Source organism: Diabrotica undecimpunctata, chromosome 7 (genome assembly GCF_040954645.1).
Source record: "Diabrotica undecimpunctata isolate CICGRU chromosome 7, icDiaUnde3, whole genome shotgun sequence".
In the NCBI taxonomy this organism is placed as follows: domain Eukaryota; kingdom Metazoa; phylum Arthropoda; class Insecta; order Coleoptera; family Chrysomelidae; genus Diabrotica; species Diabrotica undecimpunctata.
Window position 1 is genome coordinate 29,888,430 of NC_092809.1, and position 16,462 is coordinate 29,904,891.

Below are 16,462 nucleotides of genomic sequence, written 5' to 3' on the forward strand. Positions count from 1 at the left end.
AGACACGATAAGTACCGTCTACTGCAATTGATTGTCCAGGGGAAAGTAGACAGTAAGCAAGGGCCAGGCAGGAGAAGACACTCGTGGCTCCAAAATCTGCGGAAGTGGTTCGGGCTCGCATCGGTCGAACTATTCAGAAGCGTCGCAAACAAGATCAGAATTGCCATGTTGATAGCCAACGTTCGTAACGGACAGGGCACTTGAAGAAGAAGAAGTAGAAGTACAAACTAGAATGTGGCCAAAAATGCTTAGAAATAAGAATAAAACTTAGAAGGCTAACACTAAATGAGGTTATGAGATTAGCTAGCCATTACGTAGAGTACTTAATGTTGGACAGTTAAAGAGAAAGTAAGATAAAAAAATTACATGAACGCATCAGATCTATTGGTACCAAAATGAGAAAACCTAAGTTAAAATCGATATATTCATCACAGAGGCAATAATAATTAGTTATAATACGAACGGCTACTATAAGAAAAACGTAGTTTGTATTAATTTCACTTTATATTACTACACACAGTATATAAATCATTGTAAAATGTCCTTCCTCTGATAAACTATTGCGATCTCACCTGTATGAGTTCGTTATTAACTTTGCAAGTCTTTTGTCATTTTTTCTTCAGTCATAATATTGATAAAATATTACGTGAAACCCTGCAGCGAAGCGAGCAAAACGGTGAAACCTAAAACGGAGAATCCCCGAACGACTAGATTGTCAGACGAAATTTAATTCTGTAAAGACCATGTCATGACAGTTTTCACAACGGACCATATGGCCTCAAATACCACCTGTTCGCTATTATGTACAGGGCCTTTAAAAATCAAAGAACAAGACGCGACTTAATAAGGAATTCTTTTGGTATAATTTTTATTATGATTATACTTTTTATATATTTGAAACAATGCCGTTATCAAAAGGTATCAAACTAAACAGGAAAACTGGGTTAAAACTGAATAAAAAGAAACATAACTATTATATGTATAAAAATAGGATAGACAGTGAAGGTGCTAATATTATATGTATTTACCTATGAACAAAAAAACAAGATATTTTAATATATATATATATATATATATATATATATATATATATATATATATATATATATATATATATATATATATATACTAAAAAGTACTCTCAAAGAACATAATTGTTTACATATCGATAAATGAGGCATTGTGACAGAGATTTGGGGTTTAAAATGATGTTAGTGGAAGAAATAAAAGAGAAAAGGAATAAAGATCAACCAGATTTTATATAGCGGGAAGGTGGTATATAAGTAGTAAACAGTGTACGACCGTCAACAACAGTTTATTGTTATAAACAGTTTAGTAGAAAAATTGTCTACATCGACAACGAGAGAATAAATAAATTATAAATATGAAAACGAAATATAAGATCTCGAAATTCAAGAATGCTACTATTATCAGTTTTTTGCACGATCATTGTAATAGTTGCCTAATTGGGGAGACTCAACCGTATCATAAACAAATTCAAAGATACATGTTAAAAAGTGGATCTTTTGACTGCATGCATTGATCACTGATCACTAATCAATGCATTACAATGCATCGAATGCTCGAAGTTTAACGAATTCTGAGATCGGTGCCTCTTTGAACAGTAAATATAACAGATACCTATCACATAAATAATTAATTTTGTACCACACTAATTTACCAATTAAAAGAACCAACTTTTTCAACTTTACACCAATTTCTCCCCGAATCAACGATTTCTTTAGGTCATCATCAATCAACTTATAAACACATAATGTACCGTAATATCGGCATGCTTTGTCGAAATATCACAGACGTGATCAACAAAGAAAACGAGCAGCTTAGAAGATATTCGAAAAATAAATTATCTTAAAATATTCTCAATCTACAGATACTATAATACACATGGAAAAGATCCACACACTTTTATTGATATCTTTTACTTGGTCAGGCGAGAGAAAGTAGGCTAAGCGCATTCGTTTCTCGGGTTATGCAGCCACAATAATAACAAACAAAATAATTGATTTTTCTGCTTGATTTTATAAGAGATTGATGATACGAAAACGGCCGTGAAATTACAGATTTGTCCATTGGAGTGGTTAAAAAATTTATTTTCTCCAGTTTATAGAGTTATTCTCATTTTTATATAAATTATTTATTATAGTTATATTTAGTAGTATATAATCAATAAAAAATACATACGTATATGTCGAAAATTGAATATCAATGTCACATTACAAAAAATAAATCTTATTCAATTTGTCTTCAAAATGATCTAATTCAATCTGTACATCCATTACCCTGCTATAGGTCTATAATAATAAATCTAGCTTAATTTTTCTGAATATTGTTCTAAAGCTATTTTCTTGTGACATTTTAAAATAATTACTATTTTATTGGGAATAAGCCACAGTTTATTGACGTTTCAATTTCCAATTCGGAAATCGTTCTCAAAATACAAACATTAATAAATTAAACAAATTTTGCTTTTTGTTACTTGGTTAAAAATTCTTCTAATAATTTAATTTTATCTGACTCATTTATATCGACAATTTAGACATACATTATACATTTTAAAGTAGACGACTTTAAAAGGATATTGCCAATATTGCTGAGTTGCGTCCCTGGGACGACTTTATTGTAAAATAGTTCATTCCATTAACATGAAATCAACTTAAGAATATCCGTCAGAAAAAATCATAACATGTAATTCGTCTTTAAAAAGACAACCACATGTCATGATGACAGTAAAATTCTCCTGTTAGTGATTCCATAGTAAATCATGAGGAAAAAACAAGGAAAAAAACCTCATAATACTATCCCGACATGGTAAGTATTTGGTCTTACATTTAGTTTACTCTCAATAAACACCAAATTCTGGTTTTATATGTTTGTTATTTAAAAAACATAAATGATGTATCCTCGATATGTTACTGACTTACTAATACTGGTATTTTCCTTTTATTAATTTCCTCTTTTAATATAGGTAACCAGATCCTACTACATTCTGCCAAGGAATTTGCTACACATGGTCTCATTTAGCATAATTAGAGCTGCTTCTTTGATTTCTCTCTTTTTACCATCTGTTTCTTTTAGGACTACACTTACTTAAATAATTCCATTGAACCCTAGGTTCATTATCCCATGTATGTTTACATATTTGAGATCTATCAAATTCTCTATTTTTAATATAAGATTGATGTTCACTTATTCTAACATTTAATGGCCTTTATCTTTCACCTAAATAAAACTGATCGCATCCACAAGGTATTTTATAAATACAATTCTTTGTCCTTTCTTGTTCATTGTTCGGTTTAGTTTTAGACAAAATAGATGTCAATGTGTTTGCTGTTTTGAATGGTGTTGAAATGTTGAATTTATTTCCTATCCTATAATACATACTTAATTAATATAAATGAGTCAGTAAAATTAAATTATTAGAGGAATTTTTCACCAAAGTAACAAAAAACAATATTTGTTTAATTTATTAATGTTTGTATTTTGAAAATGATTTCCGAAGTGGAAATTGAAACATCAATAAACTTACTTTAACCTAAACTAAATTTTTACAATAAAATAGTAATTAGTTTTTCTGAAACGAAAGGTGATTAAGTACTGTTTCTAGTGTAAAGTAGGAAACACATTAAATATTATGTTTTTATGGGATTAAGCCACAATGATTGGTTGTGATTGTAATGAAAATCACATTTTTAAATAACTAATGTTTGATGTTTCGATTTCCGCTCCTATGATCAATTTTGAAGACCAATCACTCAATTTTGAAATTAAATAGCCAGTAATAAAAACTTTGGTTATACATTTTTCAGAATTTGTATAAAAACCTTCTTTGAGAATGATTTCGGAAGTGGAAATCGAAACTTCAAACATTAAGTAATTACGTAAAAATGTGATTATCATCACAATCACAACCAATAATTGTGGCTTAATCCCATAAAAATATGATTATTAACTTAGACATGCCACAAGAAAGTAGTTTTAGAACCTTGATAGGAAATACATAGTGATCCAAATAGTAAGGATCAATAATTGGATATAGATAAAAGTTTATTAAGGACTTTACTATTATAACATAGTCATAAAAACTATTATGAAGCTTAGCAAAGACCAAATGAGGTCCAGTGAGTGAGCACAAGGAAAGATTTACGTAAGTACCAGTTCCACCAAGCCCTTAGCCCAAGATCTTTCAGGTCGCAGTGTGAAAAGGTTTAAAGGGTCAAACTACAATTGTTTCTACAATCTAGAATCTACAAAATGCAGTGTACATTAGTTACTGCTTTTCAATATAATGTATGCTGTTGCTGCATGCTCTATGAAAACAATTGTTTGCTCGGGATATTGAATAATCCAGGTATCTATGTCTACTTATATCTAGAGTAAGAAAACATGTTTCCCACAGAGAATTTTCAGTGTTGTTTTTAGTTATTACATAAAAAGTAATACCAATTTTTAAAAAACTGTCAACAAGATCCTAAGAAATAGAAGTTTGTAGTAGTTTGAGGTGAATTTCACCTCTACTTACTCCTACTAGTCTTCATTTATGAGCATCATTTGTGTATGAAAACTTTAAATCCATATATTATATACTTTTAAAAACAAATTAGCTGTGGGTTAAAAAAAAATAACCTGCTAAAATTATCATAGAACAACTTTTTTTGAAAATTTATGTAAAAATGTCAACTTTTGGAATATGAAAAAAGTTATTATAAAAGTTATTCTAGATGTTTTTAAGTTAAAAATGACAATTTTTGCAGTATATATTGATAGTACAACTCTTCCTCCTTCATATGGTACCTGTAGACTTATCTTCATTATTTTAATGTTATTGTATTTGGGACAAACATGTTGTCTGGGATAAACAAATTGAATAACATTTAAACTAATTGAATCTGAAATTTTGAGGGTTTGTTAAGCACCACATGACCTAACTTTGGACAACAATATCAAAGGTAGAAGTTAATTTTTACAAGACTTCAAATAATTAAAAATTTTGGCTTATTTTGCAGTTTTCGAGAAACAAATTAACTCTACAACTTTTAGCATAAGCTTTTTTGAAACTTTTTGATGTTATTAAACAACATTTTGTAGTTTTGTAATAACTAAGAATGACACTGTATTCCCTGCAGAACACATGTAGGTTTTCTTTCTATGGTTACTTAAATATTAAAAACTTATCAGCTTTACGAACACTGATCTTGCTTTCTCTATATAAATGTAGTTTTATTTCAGTAGATTGGTCCCATTGACTGTTTATGTTAGTACCAAGATAACAAAATTATAGTTTATTCGTCTTCCGGGTTTGGACCGTGTCATTTGTGAGTGACCCAAAAGTGGGTTCATCTCTATGGGTTCACCATAGAGATGAACCCACTTTTGGGTCACTCACAAATGACACGGTCCAAACCCGGAAGACGAATAAACTATAATTCTGACTCTGGCCGTGGAAGCCTACGATTTCATTCAAGATAACAAAGATTATCAAGATTACAAAGAATATATTATTCAACACAACAAAACAGAAATCTTGAGATTTATATAATATAGAAAGCCTTATTTCTATAATATAAAATATTGAAAGAAAAGATCAAAATTACTAGACTGAATTTAAAACAAAATCAAGTGAACAATACACTTAAAATTTAAAAACCATATCAAATATTTCATAAATCTCTATATACATGTTTCGATGTAATTTAAAGCTTCTAGTGTAACAACTTAAGCTGTTTTAAATAAGACTTAAATTCTGGAAGTTGATAAGTAAGTAGATTGAAAAATATTTATATGGTTTATTCCTTTGGATATGCTCTTGTACATATATTTGATAAAGGTTGAGAGGTATGTACATGTCGTAGAATGTAAATATTCCAAATATTTTACAATTAAAACCAAAGTAATGATTAAATATATACTCTGTCATACTATTTTTACACTATATCCTTTAGGTTATACTGTTTTTATTTAAAATGATTTGTATTTACCATCTCAGACTAGATCTCTACAAAAGTTATAATATTTATCAACATTTTCATATAATCAATTACTTATTTAGTTAAAAATTAAGGATATTCTACTATAGTCTTATTCAGCTCTTATAAGGACTATTATTTATATGAACACATTGTAGAAAAAAAAAGTATAACAACCAATAATGTTCAACTACTTCCTTCTTCTAAGAAAATACTGCAATATAAAAAATAAATGGTTCACTTGCCCATTTGTTACAATTATGTAAATCTTGAAGCGCTTGAACAAGCTTTGTTATTATTGAACGAAGAATTTCTTTTTGACAATGTTCTTATAATTCCATGATTATGAAATTTATTATAAGGAAAGTTAAACTAAAACCAAACATAAGCAAACACATTTTAGGGGATGTTAGCCTTTCTATCAGTTTGTTGATATATCTTCAACATTCAATAAAGGTAATAACATAGAGCTAACCTGCAACTTTCTATTATTTCCCCTAGTTTTATCAATATTCTAATTTTCCACAAGGTGAATTGATCTAATAGTATTAGGATACTTTGAAAATGTCTTGATGATGATGCTGAATAAATCTTCCATTTTTATTAATAGACAACTGAAGAGATATATAATTTTCTCATTAATATTTTGTGTCAGCACCTGTAGGTTTTAGTTGTAGTACAATAGAAATTAAATATCCAGTACTTAAAATATATTCCCTCTAAAAGAAATAAATAAATGAATAGTACCTATCATTGTAAAAAAAAGCAGGCCTCTCAGCAATTTTTTTAAATGTCTCTCAGGACATTTACTTAATTGTAAATTTGTAAAACTGAAAGATGAAATCATACTTCTTTGTTCTATCTAGAGCTTATTAACATTCAATCATAAGATTAGCCATTCCATAATTCAACAGGTATGAGAATATTCATAACTTAGTTGATAAATATGTTCAGCAGTATTGTTTCCAATTATTTTAATTTTATTTTAAACATTTCTTTCTATTATAATGCTTAGTCATTATGATTTAATTTCTATTTTTAGTAATGTGAGTACACTAAAAAGGGGAAAATCATCCATCACAAAAAGGAATCACTGAATTTCTATATTTGTAAAAATGTATAAGCTGTGTAGATATCTCAATATACTTGCTTTAATGGATCACTTTCTGACAACAATAAAAGATTAGAAAAAATCAGTTGAATGATACAAATAGCAAATCTAGCAACCCGGGGAAGACTATTTTTTGCAATTTTTTTGGAATTAGCCAAAAAAGTGAAAAAAGAAATGATTTTTCAGATACTATAAAAAGTAGTTCTGAAATTCCACCTCAAGTGATATTTAGTTTGGTATTTTTATTAAGTTTAAAAGCCAATATATAACGTCAATATTTTACTTTGGTACTTAAAAAAACACAAAAACATTGTCTCAAATTCTGTTTTGTGTACCACTTGTAAAGATACATTATCTTATCAAGGTAATAATTTCATAGAAAGAGATTATAGTTACGAGATAAAAAAAGTAATACATTAAATCCTACCTGCCAAGTGGTGTTTTGTCCAAGTCATAAACTCCTGTAATAGGTTCCTTAAGGACAAGGGTCGAAAGAAGATCGTCTTCGATCTGCAACAGTCCATCTCGAGAAGGAGTAAATCCCAACATTTTGCAGTAAAAATAATTCACTTTTCAAAACTAAACAACGTCACAATACGTCAATATTATTAAGTCCCGAAAAACGTTAAACAAACTTTCTACCTGAACAACCACGATTTTAAACAGCTGGCTGTTAAGGTTATGTTGTTTGGTCGAATACTTTCAAAATTTTGAAAGATTTCAACGATAAATGGGGCGAGACAGCACACAGTTTTACATATTTATTAACTTAACACGTACGTATCTTCAAAAGAAACTGGCCGGAAAAATTATGAAAGAAAACATGAAAAAGAACACAATCAAGCCGATATTATCTACAACACAGCTTGCTATGCTTCTCCTGCATTACACACTCTCTAACAACAGACTGAAGTCACATTACATTGGCCCAACCAACTGACAAGAACAAAGTTTAACGATTTCTACCTACTCGAGTCGAGCACAAGGGAATGGCTATTCGAAAATCATTTATTACAGTAGCGCCATCTATACGAGACAAATATTTTTATTATTATTTAACAGTTTTCTATATTTACTTATAATTGTTTTTATTTGTTAGTGAAAATAAGATTATCTTTTTATTTTTTTTTGAGTATTGTTTTCATCTGAATTTTTCATTAGTATCCCGTTAGTATGACATTTTAATTAGTATCTAAATTTTTAAAATTTCAAAAATAAAAATGGTAAAGTAATACATTATACTAATTATACAGGGTGTGCCATGACGAGTTTACACAAATCGGAAACTACTTAAACGATATTTACGAAAATTGGTTTATGGGGATTACAATTTAGGACGAACTTAAAGAAAATATTTTCACAAAAATGCCACTTCCGGTTATACCGGAAGTGAACAATATCTTGAATTCCATTTACAAAAACAATATCTTGAAAACTTTTGCACCCAAAGAATAGGTAACGTTCTTTCAGGAACTTACATTGAAATCGATTTTTTAAATACGGGGTGTTCACAGATTATACGCAATTTCTTTAAATTTCAAATCATAGTAAGTCAATAATTTGAAATGAAACATCATGTATTTTATAGTTTTAATAAAAAAAGAAATGAAGTCGCATCGAGACAGTAAGGTGAAAAGACGTATTTAATACGAGTTCCAAAGCTATCGATTTTAAAAAAGTAAAACACATCAAGTATTTATTTAATTAGTTTTCATTAAATAAAAACAGGGTGATAATCAAGTTCAAATAAGATACACAGTTGAATCTGCAAAAATTAGTAAGTAAACAAAGTTTGTTTACATATATTTAAGCATTTATTGTCAATCGAAAAACGCCCATCATTTTTCGAAGCCTTAATAAGTTTAAATATCAAAACAAGTTCTTCAGGTGAACAGGACTGCACTCATCCACAATTTAAATTATTAATGTGGCTTTCAAATAATGGATAACAAAAATCTAGGAGACCATGTCCCTTATTCTCCTCTGAACCTTCCCATACCTAGTAATTCGACTCAATACAATTCCCAATCATACACATCAATTACAACAAAAAATCAAACATTATCCAAATTTTCTAATAAACAGCAAGCCATCTTATTTACTTCCATGGACGACGTAAAAATTGAAGATCATCTAATAACCTTGGGCAGTATTGTAAATCATAAAGATATTAAATCCGTAAAATAGTTTCGAAACACAATTCAGATAACTGCCTTAATCTGAACCTTCTATAAATGCAAGGTATAACAGACGCTGATAAAGATGTTAATAGAGACATGGGGAATCTAAAATTTGCATTCCACGACATGTCTCCTCAGCTAAGCAGAAATCGTTAGCGAATTGTGTTTCTTGTACTCATACAGAGTAGATCCGAATAAAAATAAAATTAAAGACAGTCAAGATTTCCTTTCACGCAAAAATAGTCTATGTATCTGTTGATACGTATTTCGCTTTAATAAAGCTCATCAGAACAGTTATTCATAGGCTTTCTCAACGTGAAAATTAATCTATTTCTGTCTTTGGGAAGCAACGATAAAATGGCTTCGAAACGGACGCAATAGCGACATCTGATATTAAATCCGTAAAATAGTTTCGAAACACAATTCAGATAACTGCCTTAATCTGAACCTTCTATAAATGCAAGGTATAACAGACGCTGATAAAGATGTTAATAGAGACATGGGGAATCTAAAATTTGCATTCCACGACATGTCTCCTCAGCTAAGCAGAAATCGTTAGATTATTAATCGTTAAGATATTATTTTCGTCTCATGGATTTCGCAAAATAGAATATGCATTTACTTATCCTCAAAAGAACTAGTAGATAACTTTTTAAAAAATTATGGATCAATTAAAGTCAACAATCAAATCCTCACTGCCCACAAATAAATCACTCCAAGTCATAGAATTGTTTTATCCATTGAATGCCCCAGCACAACCACACTCTATTTTAGAAGCAGAGCTAATAAAGCTAGGTCTAAATATATTATCGCCTATCAACTTTCTTAAAATAAACGCATCTCGCCCAGAATTAGTCATATTCTCAGTTTTCGCCGACAAACGTATATTTAGAAAACAATGCACCATTACCAGCTTCTTTCATAATAAATTTCGACAATACATCATACAGATTAATTTATATTTAAATGGGAATAAGCCACAATTAAAGGTTAAAATACGTTTATTGACGTTTCAATTTCCACTTCGGAAATCGTTCTTACATTCATATTCACATCATACAGAATTTTCTTAGCAACCGACAACATTGAATGTTTTTCTTATAAACAATCAGGTCACTTAGCAGTATGCCCCCTTCTACCACATAACGAGCCAACATCATTAGAGAATTTCACCCAATGCATAGAAGCCGCCAACACTCTAGCGTCTAATGATGAATCTTGTTAAACATCTTCAGTTAAACAAAATGTCAATGAAAATTTCAAAGAACAAAACAGGATACGGAAATAATGAAAACATCTGAAACAGTAGCCCAAGAAACTCAAACGGTTTCCATTAAACGACAAATATCAAGAGTCTACCCCGCCTCATGAAGACCTCCAAAAACAAACGACATTTCAAAAACCCAAATCTAAGAAAATAAAACTGGAAAAATCCATTCACGATGAAATGCAACCGTTACAACAAATGTTTGAAGACAATAAAAACAATTTTACAATGAACTATAACCAGACTTTAAGTTTCTTTGAATCGGCCCCACATAATGCAGACATATTGGATCTTCTTAAAACTTATACAGAGAATGTACCAGGTCTCCTTAAGCATCTGGACACTATGTACTCTCAAAGTTCAAAAAAGTTGAAAACAAAAATCACAAACATTAAAAGAAACTACAGTATTAACTCTTCAAAACATCTGTATCAATGGACAGCGAACTCTCATCCTCTCAAGAAACCTTAAGTACTTAACATTCAGATCTATAATTCAATGGAACCTCAACGGGTACCACACCCGTTGCGAAATGTTACAAAAGCTAATTGCTCAACAAACGCCATCAGTTATTTGCCTTCAAGAAACTCCTTTCTTTAGAATGATTCTTACCATGCAAGGTTAAAGGGTTTTAAGTGCTTTTATAATAATAGGACCAATAGAGATAAAGCAAGTGGTGGAGTAGCAATTTATATCAACCAAATGTACGAAGCAGAACTAATACCTTTAAATACATCCTTAGAAGCTGTTGCAATCACAATTAATAGTGATATAAAAATCTCAATATGCAACATTTATATTCCACCGAGTGAAAATTTAAAAATAGCGTTTTTAAATAAAACCGCTTGTTTTATTTAAAAACGCTACATTATTATATTCGTCAGAGCTTTCTGATATTCCCCTCACTCACGTGATCTTTTGGCGAAATTAAATTTTCGACAGACTTCATCTGGATTTTTGATTTTGAATCTCTTTATAAATGATTGGTTTACATTTTAAATATTGTCAATTTCTACTCTTCGCAGATGACCTTAAGTTATATATATGCAATAATAAACAATGTTGATGATTGTATTATCTTAAATAAGATTATCACCATAATATTAAGATTATCGCTTTGCAGAATTGGCCAGAAATGAATGGAAAGACTATGAATACCAAGAAGTGCAACTTTATTGCATTTACTATACTAAAATCACAATCAAGATGCACTAGAAATAAAAAAAACCAAGACACTTGAATGTTACGAGAAACACTCCCGAATCATGATTTACAATGTATAAACTTTGTAAATTATGATTTGGGATTTATACAATGTATATACACTGTAAATCATTATTTGAGAGTGCTACTTGTAACATTTAACCTGTCTTGGTTTGTTTATTTCTAGTGCATTTTGATTGTGATTTTACTATAGATCTAGAGTCCCAGTAGTTTTTGATTACCAACTTTACGACACACATTAAACAGATTAAGTGCTGTAAGGGACTTTGGTGAGTATTTTTGATTAACAGATTTATTCTAATCGACACTTTAATAAAATTTTAGAATGTATTTTGTCCATTATTTTATATTTTATATGTGTGTTATTAATGTTGAGTGTCAATGCTTTTATAAATAATCTCAACGACTATGTCTTGAAAAAGGAATCAAACCATTCTGAAAGCTAGACAAAAAGTCAAAAGAGTGTTTCATTAACATCCCGGCCAATTTTCTGACTGCAACCCTAATAAACTGTGTTGTTTGTTTATATCGAGAGTCACTAATATCCTGTATTTCTTATATATATATATATATATATATATATATATATATATATATATATATATATATATATATATATATAATTTAAATATTATAATTTATTTTCACGTTTAGAGCGACTGTGAGTATCCGTCTCTGAAGAGCCATATTAGGGCAAAATACGTATAAGGAGGATACACAGACGCACTGTATGTGAAATCAAATCTTAACTGTCTTTTTCTTTTTATTCCGATATACTCTGTACGAGTACTAGAAACCAATTCGTTAAGGATTTTTGCTTAGTTGAGGAGATATGTTGTGGAATGCAATTTTTAGATTCCCCATGTCTCTAATAACATCTTTATCAACGTCTGTTTTGCCTTGCAATTTTTAGAAGGCACAGATTAAAGCATAAATCTGAATTTGGTTTCGAAAATTAGTTTACGGATTTTAATATCAGATGTTGCTATTTGCGTCTATACGAAGCCATGTTAGAGTTGCTTCCTAAGACATAAAAGATTTATTTTCACATTTAGAGCGACTGTGAATATCCGTCTCTGAAGAGCCCTATTAGGGCGAAATACGTATAAGGCTGATACACAGACGCACTGTATGTGAAATCAATTCTTAACTGTCTTTTTCTTTCTAATTATATATGTTTTAATGTCATATTTTTTAGTAATTTTTTATATTTAAAATATTTTAAATTAATTTTAACACCATAAGTATTAGTTTTCATATTTTTAATGTTTCTGATATATTTTAGTTTTTTAACTTATGACATAGGTTAATAATTTTTATAATCACCTATTGTAGTTGTAAAAAGAGGTTCTCCCGTTTAACAAATAAATCTAAAATATTACCATATGCCAGAATCTTTTTTTTATTTTATTTTATTACTTCTGGAAGTACTTCATATTTTCACTTTGAAAAATGTCATGGTTCTTCATTATTGGTCATGATAAAACAATTCTGTGAGGTGCAGGAGAACACAAGCAAATGGAAGGATTAACTGCAGGATTCCATTGACTAAGGACAGCTTAACTCCACGAATCTAGGAATGAGGCGATACCCTGACTTCATGAGAATTCTCCCGGCATGAGGTGCTCTGTCGGGAGTAACAATATATTCTCTATATTCTAGAGTGAGATGTGAAGCAATGGACCAGTCATTCAGAAACTAACTATATATCCTGTTACAAGCCATACATCAGAAGACAAAGAGGAATCACTGAAAATTAGTTAGCAAAACTGCAATGAAACCCACCAATGGTTTCATTGAACAAGGTCCAGCGAGGACAATGAGAGGTGCAGCAAGGAGAGGTTTAAGTTCATATTGAAGCAAGGTATGGACCCAAAATCAATAGGCCTTAAAAACTATCTGAAAGCAACAGACATATATGTAGGGTATATAAAGAAGTTCTTTCAGGTCACAGTGTGGAAAGATCTACAAAACCAAATGATCCTTTATCTACAATCTACATCTGCTTTATATTTTCCTTTGCTTGTTCACTTACGTAATCGCTTAATATAATTTTTTTAAGGTAAATTCCTTTATCTTCTTCTTCTTTCTATGTAGACATGACTCTGTCTGTTTTTAAATGAGCCTCCAGTAAGTTGTTGTTCCATCGTTTTCGTGGCCTTCCTACTGATCGTCTTCTACTCTTCTATTTCTTATCCAGTTCTTGATGTTCTCCACCTTGCATCTACGTCGCATGTATATATTTGTAGCTCTGTCCCATAGTGTCTCACCATCAATTTTTCTGCGTTTTCATCTCTGCTGTTTCTAACATGCTTTTTATCCTCTCTGTGTCAGGTCGTGTTTCTGCCGCGTATGTCATTATTGGTCTGATGACTGTTTGTAAATTCTGCCTTTCATTTCTTTTCTTTCAGGCAACCTGAGTCTCTGTTTGCTCTATTCACTTGATCTTTCACTTCAGTTTCATGCTTTCCGTAGCTAGATAATGTGATGCCTAGATATTTAAACCCCATTACTTTTCTATTATCTGACCTTCCAGGTCCAATTTACACATTATTAAAAAAATGAAGAATAAAAACGAAGTTCCTAAAATTTATTTTAGAAAATACCAATTAGATGAACAGTAGAGGCTAACCTTTATTTTTTTGCATATAAAAATTAATTTCTCTCTAGGAAACAAAAATATCACATGCTGTTAACAATAGGTTTCTATTATCTAACCAAAAATATGTACACAATTCTATATAGGTCTAGGATAAATATTTTTATTATTAACCATCTTTCTTAATATTTTTTTGAGCGGACATGCCAATACCCACAATCAGAGCCATAACTGTGAATCCTTGGGCAAAAATTCTGGTCCTCATCATATACTGTGACATTTTTCTCTGTCCAGTCCTAAAGCACCATAGACCATATGTCAAAGCACCAGCTGTAGCCAAACATCCTAAAACAAAGAAATATGTATATAAATTTACATACATATAACAATACATCTGAAACTTGATAGAAAAAGGACCAATATTCAAGAATTACAATTAATAGCTACTGACTTATGTATACTAGTCAGGTTCTTTATTTTCATAAGACTAACTTCCCCAAGAATTAAAAATATTTACTATCAAATTATTGCAATTCAGAAAAAAAATTCGAATTTCATTAGGACCTGTCACTTTGCCATTTTTTGATGATTGTATGGCTGGTATTACCTCAAAGCATGTTATTAGGGGTCTGTTGCAGTTAGTAATATGCAGAGGTGAACTACTAATCCCATTGTCTTTGTATAGGTTCGTGATGTAATTTTTCCATTTTTTAAGTTTGTCCTCTACTTCAATTATTACTTTACCATGTTCATCATGTAGCAGTGCAGTTTGTCCTTTATTGAACATACCAGTCACATCTTTCCCTTTTTTATACATGTTAAATGTACTAAATCTATTTTGGAGTTCTTCAATTTCATGATACTGTTTGGCTAGATATTAACTCTTTGCTTCTCGCATTTAGACAGACATCTATCCTATATCAAATCGATATCTAATTTTCATCCACTATGTCAAAATTAGGTTTCAATTCCCAATTCTTCTGACTTCCAATTCATGTCTCGAGATTTTTGCCTGCTTTGTCTAAATCTGTTTTCTGTTTCCAACAAATAATAGTTTCAATTTTTGGATAACAGAAATTTACACCAAAATCCAAAACTATAAGAATGCGACACAAATAGCCTAAGTGTGATTTCTTTTTTGTTTGATTTTTTATTTAACTACAATATTAATATGGTTCTGTAACTAATTTCTTATGGCATGAACTTTATAATTAATTTTAGTTTATTTTCATATAAAATATTTAGTTCAAAAATGGATCAATTCATAATTTACCATATTTTATCATGACTACATAAATACATAAATTTATTGTGCAGTGAGGCCATTTACATCTTACACTCATAATAATATGGTAACATACCTACCTTAAAGAAACTTTGACAACTGAGACACTAGACATACTTTGAATGTAAAAAGTAATTTTAAGATAGTAAAGAATTCTAAATGAAAAGTTTGGAACACTCTGCTACATACAAAATACTTGAAAAGAAATGACAGGCTATCTAAGGTGAAACAGAATATATAGCGGATATTGTTAAAATATTGGCATTAAAATATTATATAGTTATTACGTTTTATGTAAAATAAAGTTACCAATTGGCACAAAAGGGTTCTCCTTAAATTTTCTCATAAATTTTTGTCCTTGTGTTTCATTAGGAAGCACTGCATCCATGTCCTTCTTTAATGCTATCCAATCAAAATTGTCTATTTCTTCCTGAGTCATATCCTTAGATGCCATTTTTATAGAATACTTTTATATTTCCACTATTTTTAAAAATCTAAAATTTTAAACTAACCTGTAGACCTCTACTGTCATTTTTTAATGTCAAACCAAATCTTCTTCTTCGTTTTTGTTTCTATGGCTACCACGCTGTGGAGATACGCCAGCTAAATTTTTTGATGGCCAGAAGTCTGGATCTAAACTCGATGTTTAAAGACAGTTTTACATTATGCTATGTTCATGCTAGGCAAGAGCCTTGCAAGACAGATCATGGAACTGCGCATACCCACGGGCTATTTCCATGCAATTCCTGTGCTAGACGAAAAATTAGAACATGTTCTATTTTTCATGCTATTTTCTTGCAATTTATCGTTAA

General features: G+C 30.3%; 2 protein-coding genes across 3 annotated transcripts in view; both read right to left on the reverse strand.

Moving 5' to 3' along the window:
• LOC140445136 (death-associated protein kinase related-like) overlaps positions 1-8,058 on the reverse strand; it is a 467,123-nt gene extending 459,065 nt beyond the window's left edge. For both annotated transcript variants that reach the window (XM_072536982.1, XM_072536981.1), the window contains exon 1: positions 7,523-8,058. In XM_072536982.1, the coding sequence (XP_072393083.1) occupies positions 7,523-7,644 (122 nt within the window). In that variant the 5' untranslated portion in view covers positions 7,645-8,058. The remainder of the gene's footprint in view (positions 1-7,522) is intronic.
• A 6,284-nt stretch (positions 8,059-14,342) lies between these two features.
• Positions 14,343-16,198, reverse strand: LOC140446222 (HIG1 domain family member 2A). The gene is made up of 2 exons (XM_072538765.1): positions 15,960-16,198; positions 14,343-14,710 (listed from the first exon to the last, which is right to left on the reverse strand). Exons 1-2 carry the CDS (start codon positions 16,102-16,104, stop codon positions 14,535-14,537), a joined length of 321 nt encoding a protein of 106 aa, XP_072394866.1. The 5' UTR covers positions 16,105-16,198; the 3' UTR covers positions 14,343-14,534.
• Positions 16,199-16,462: the final 264 nt, after the last annotated feature.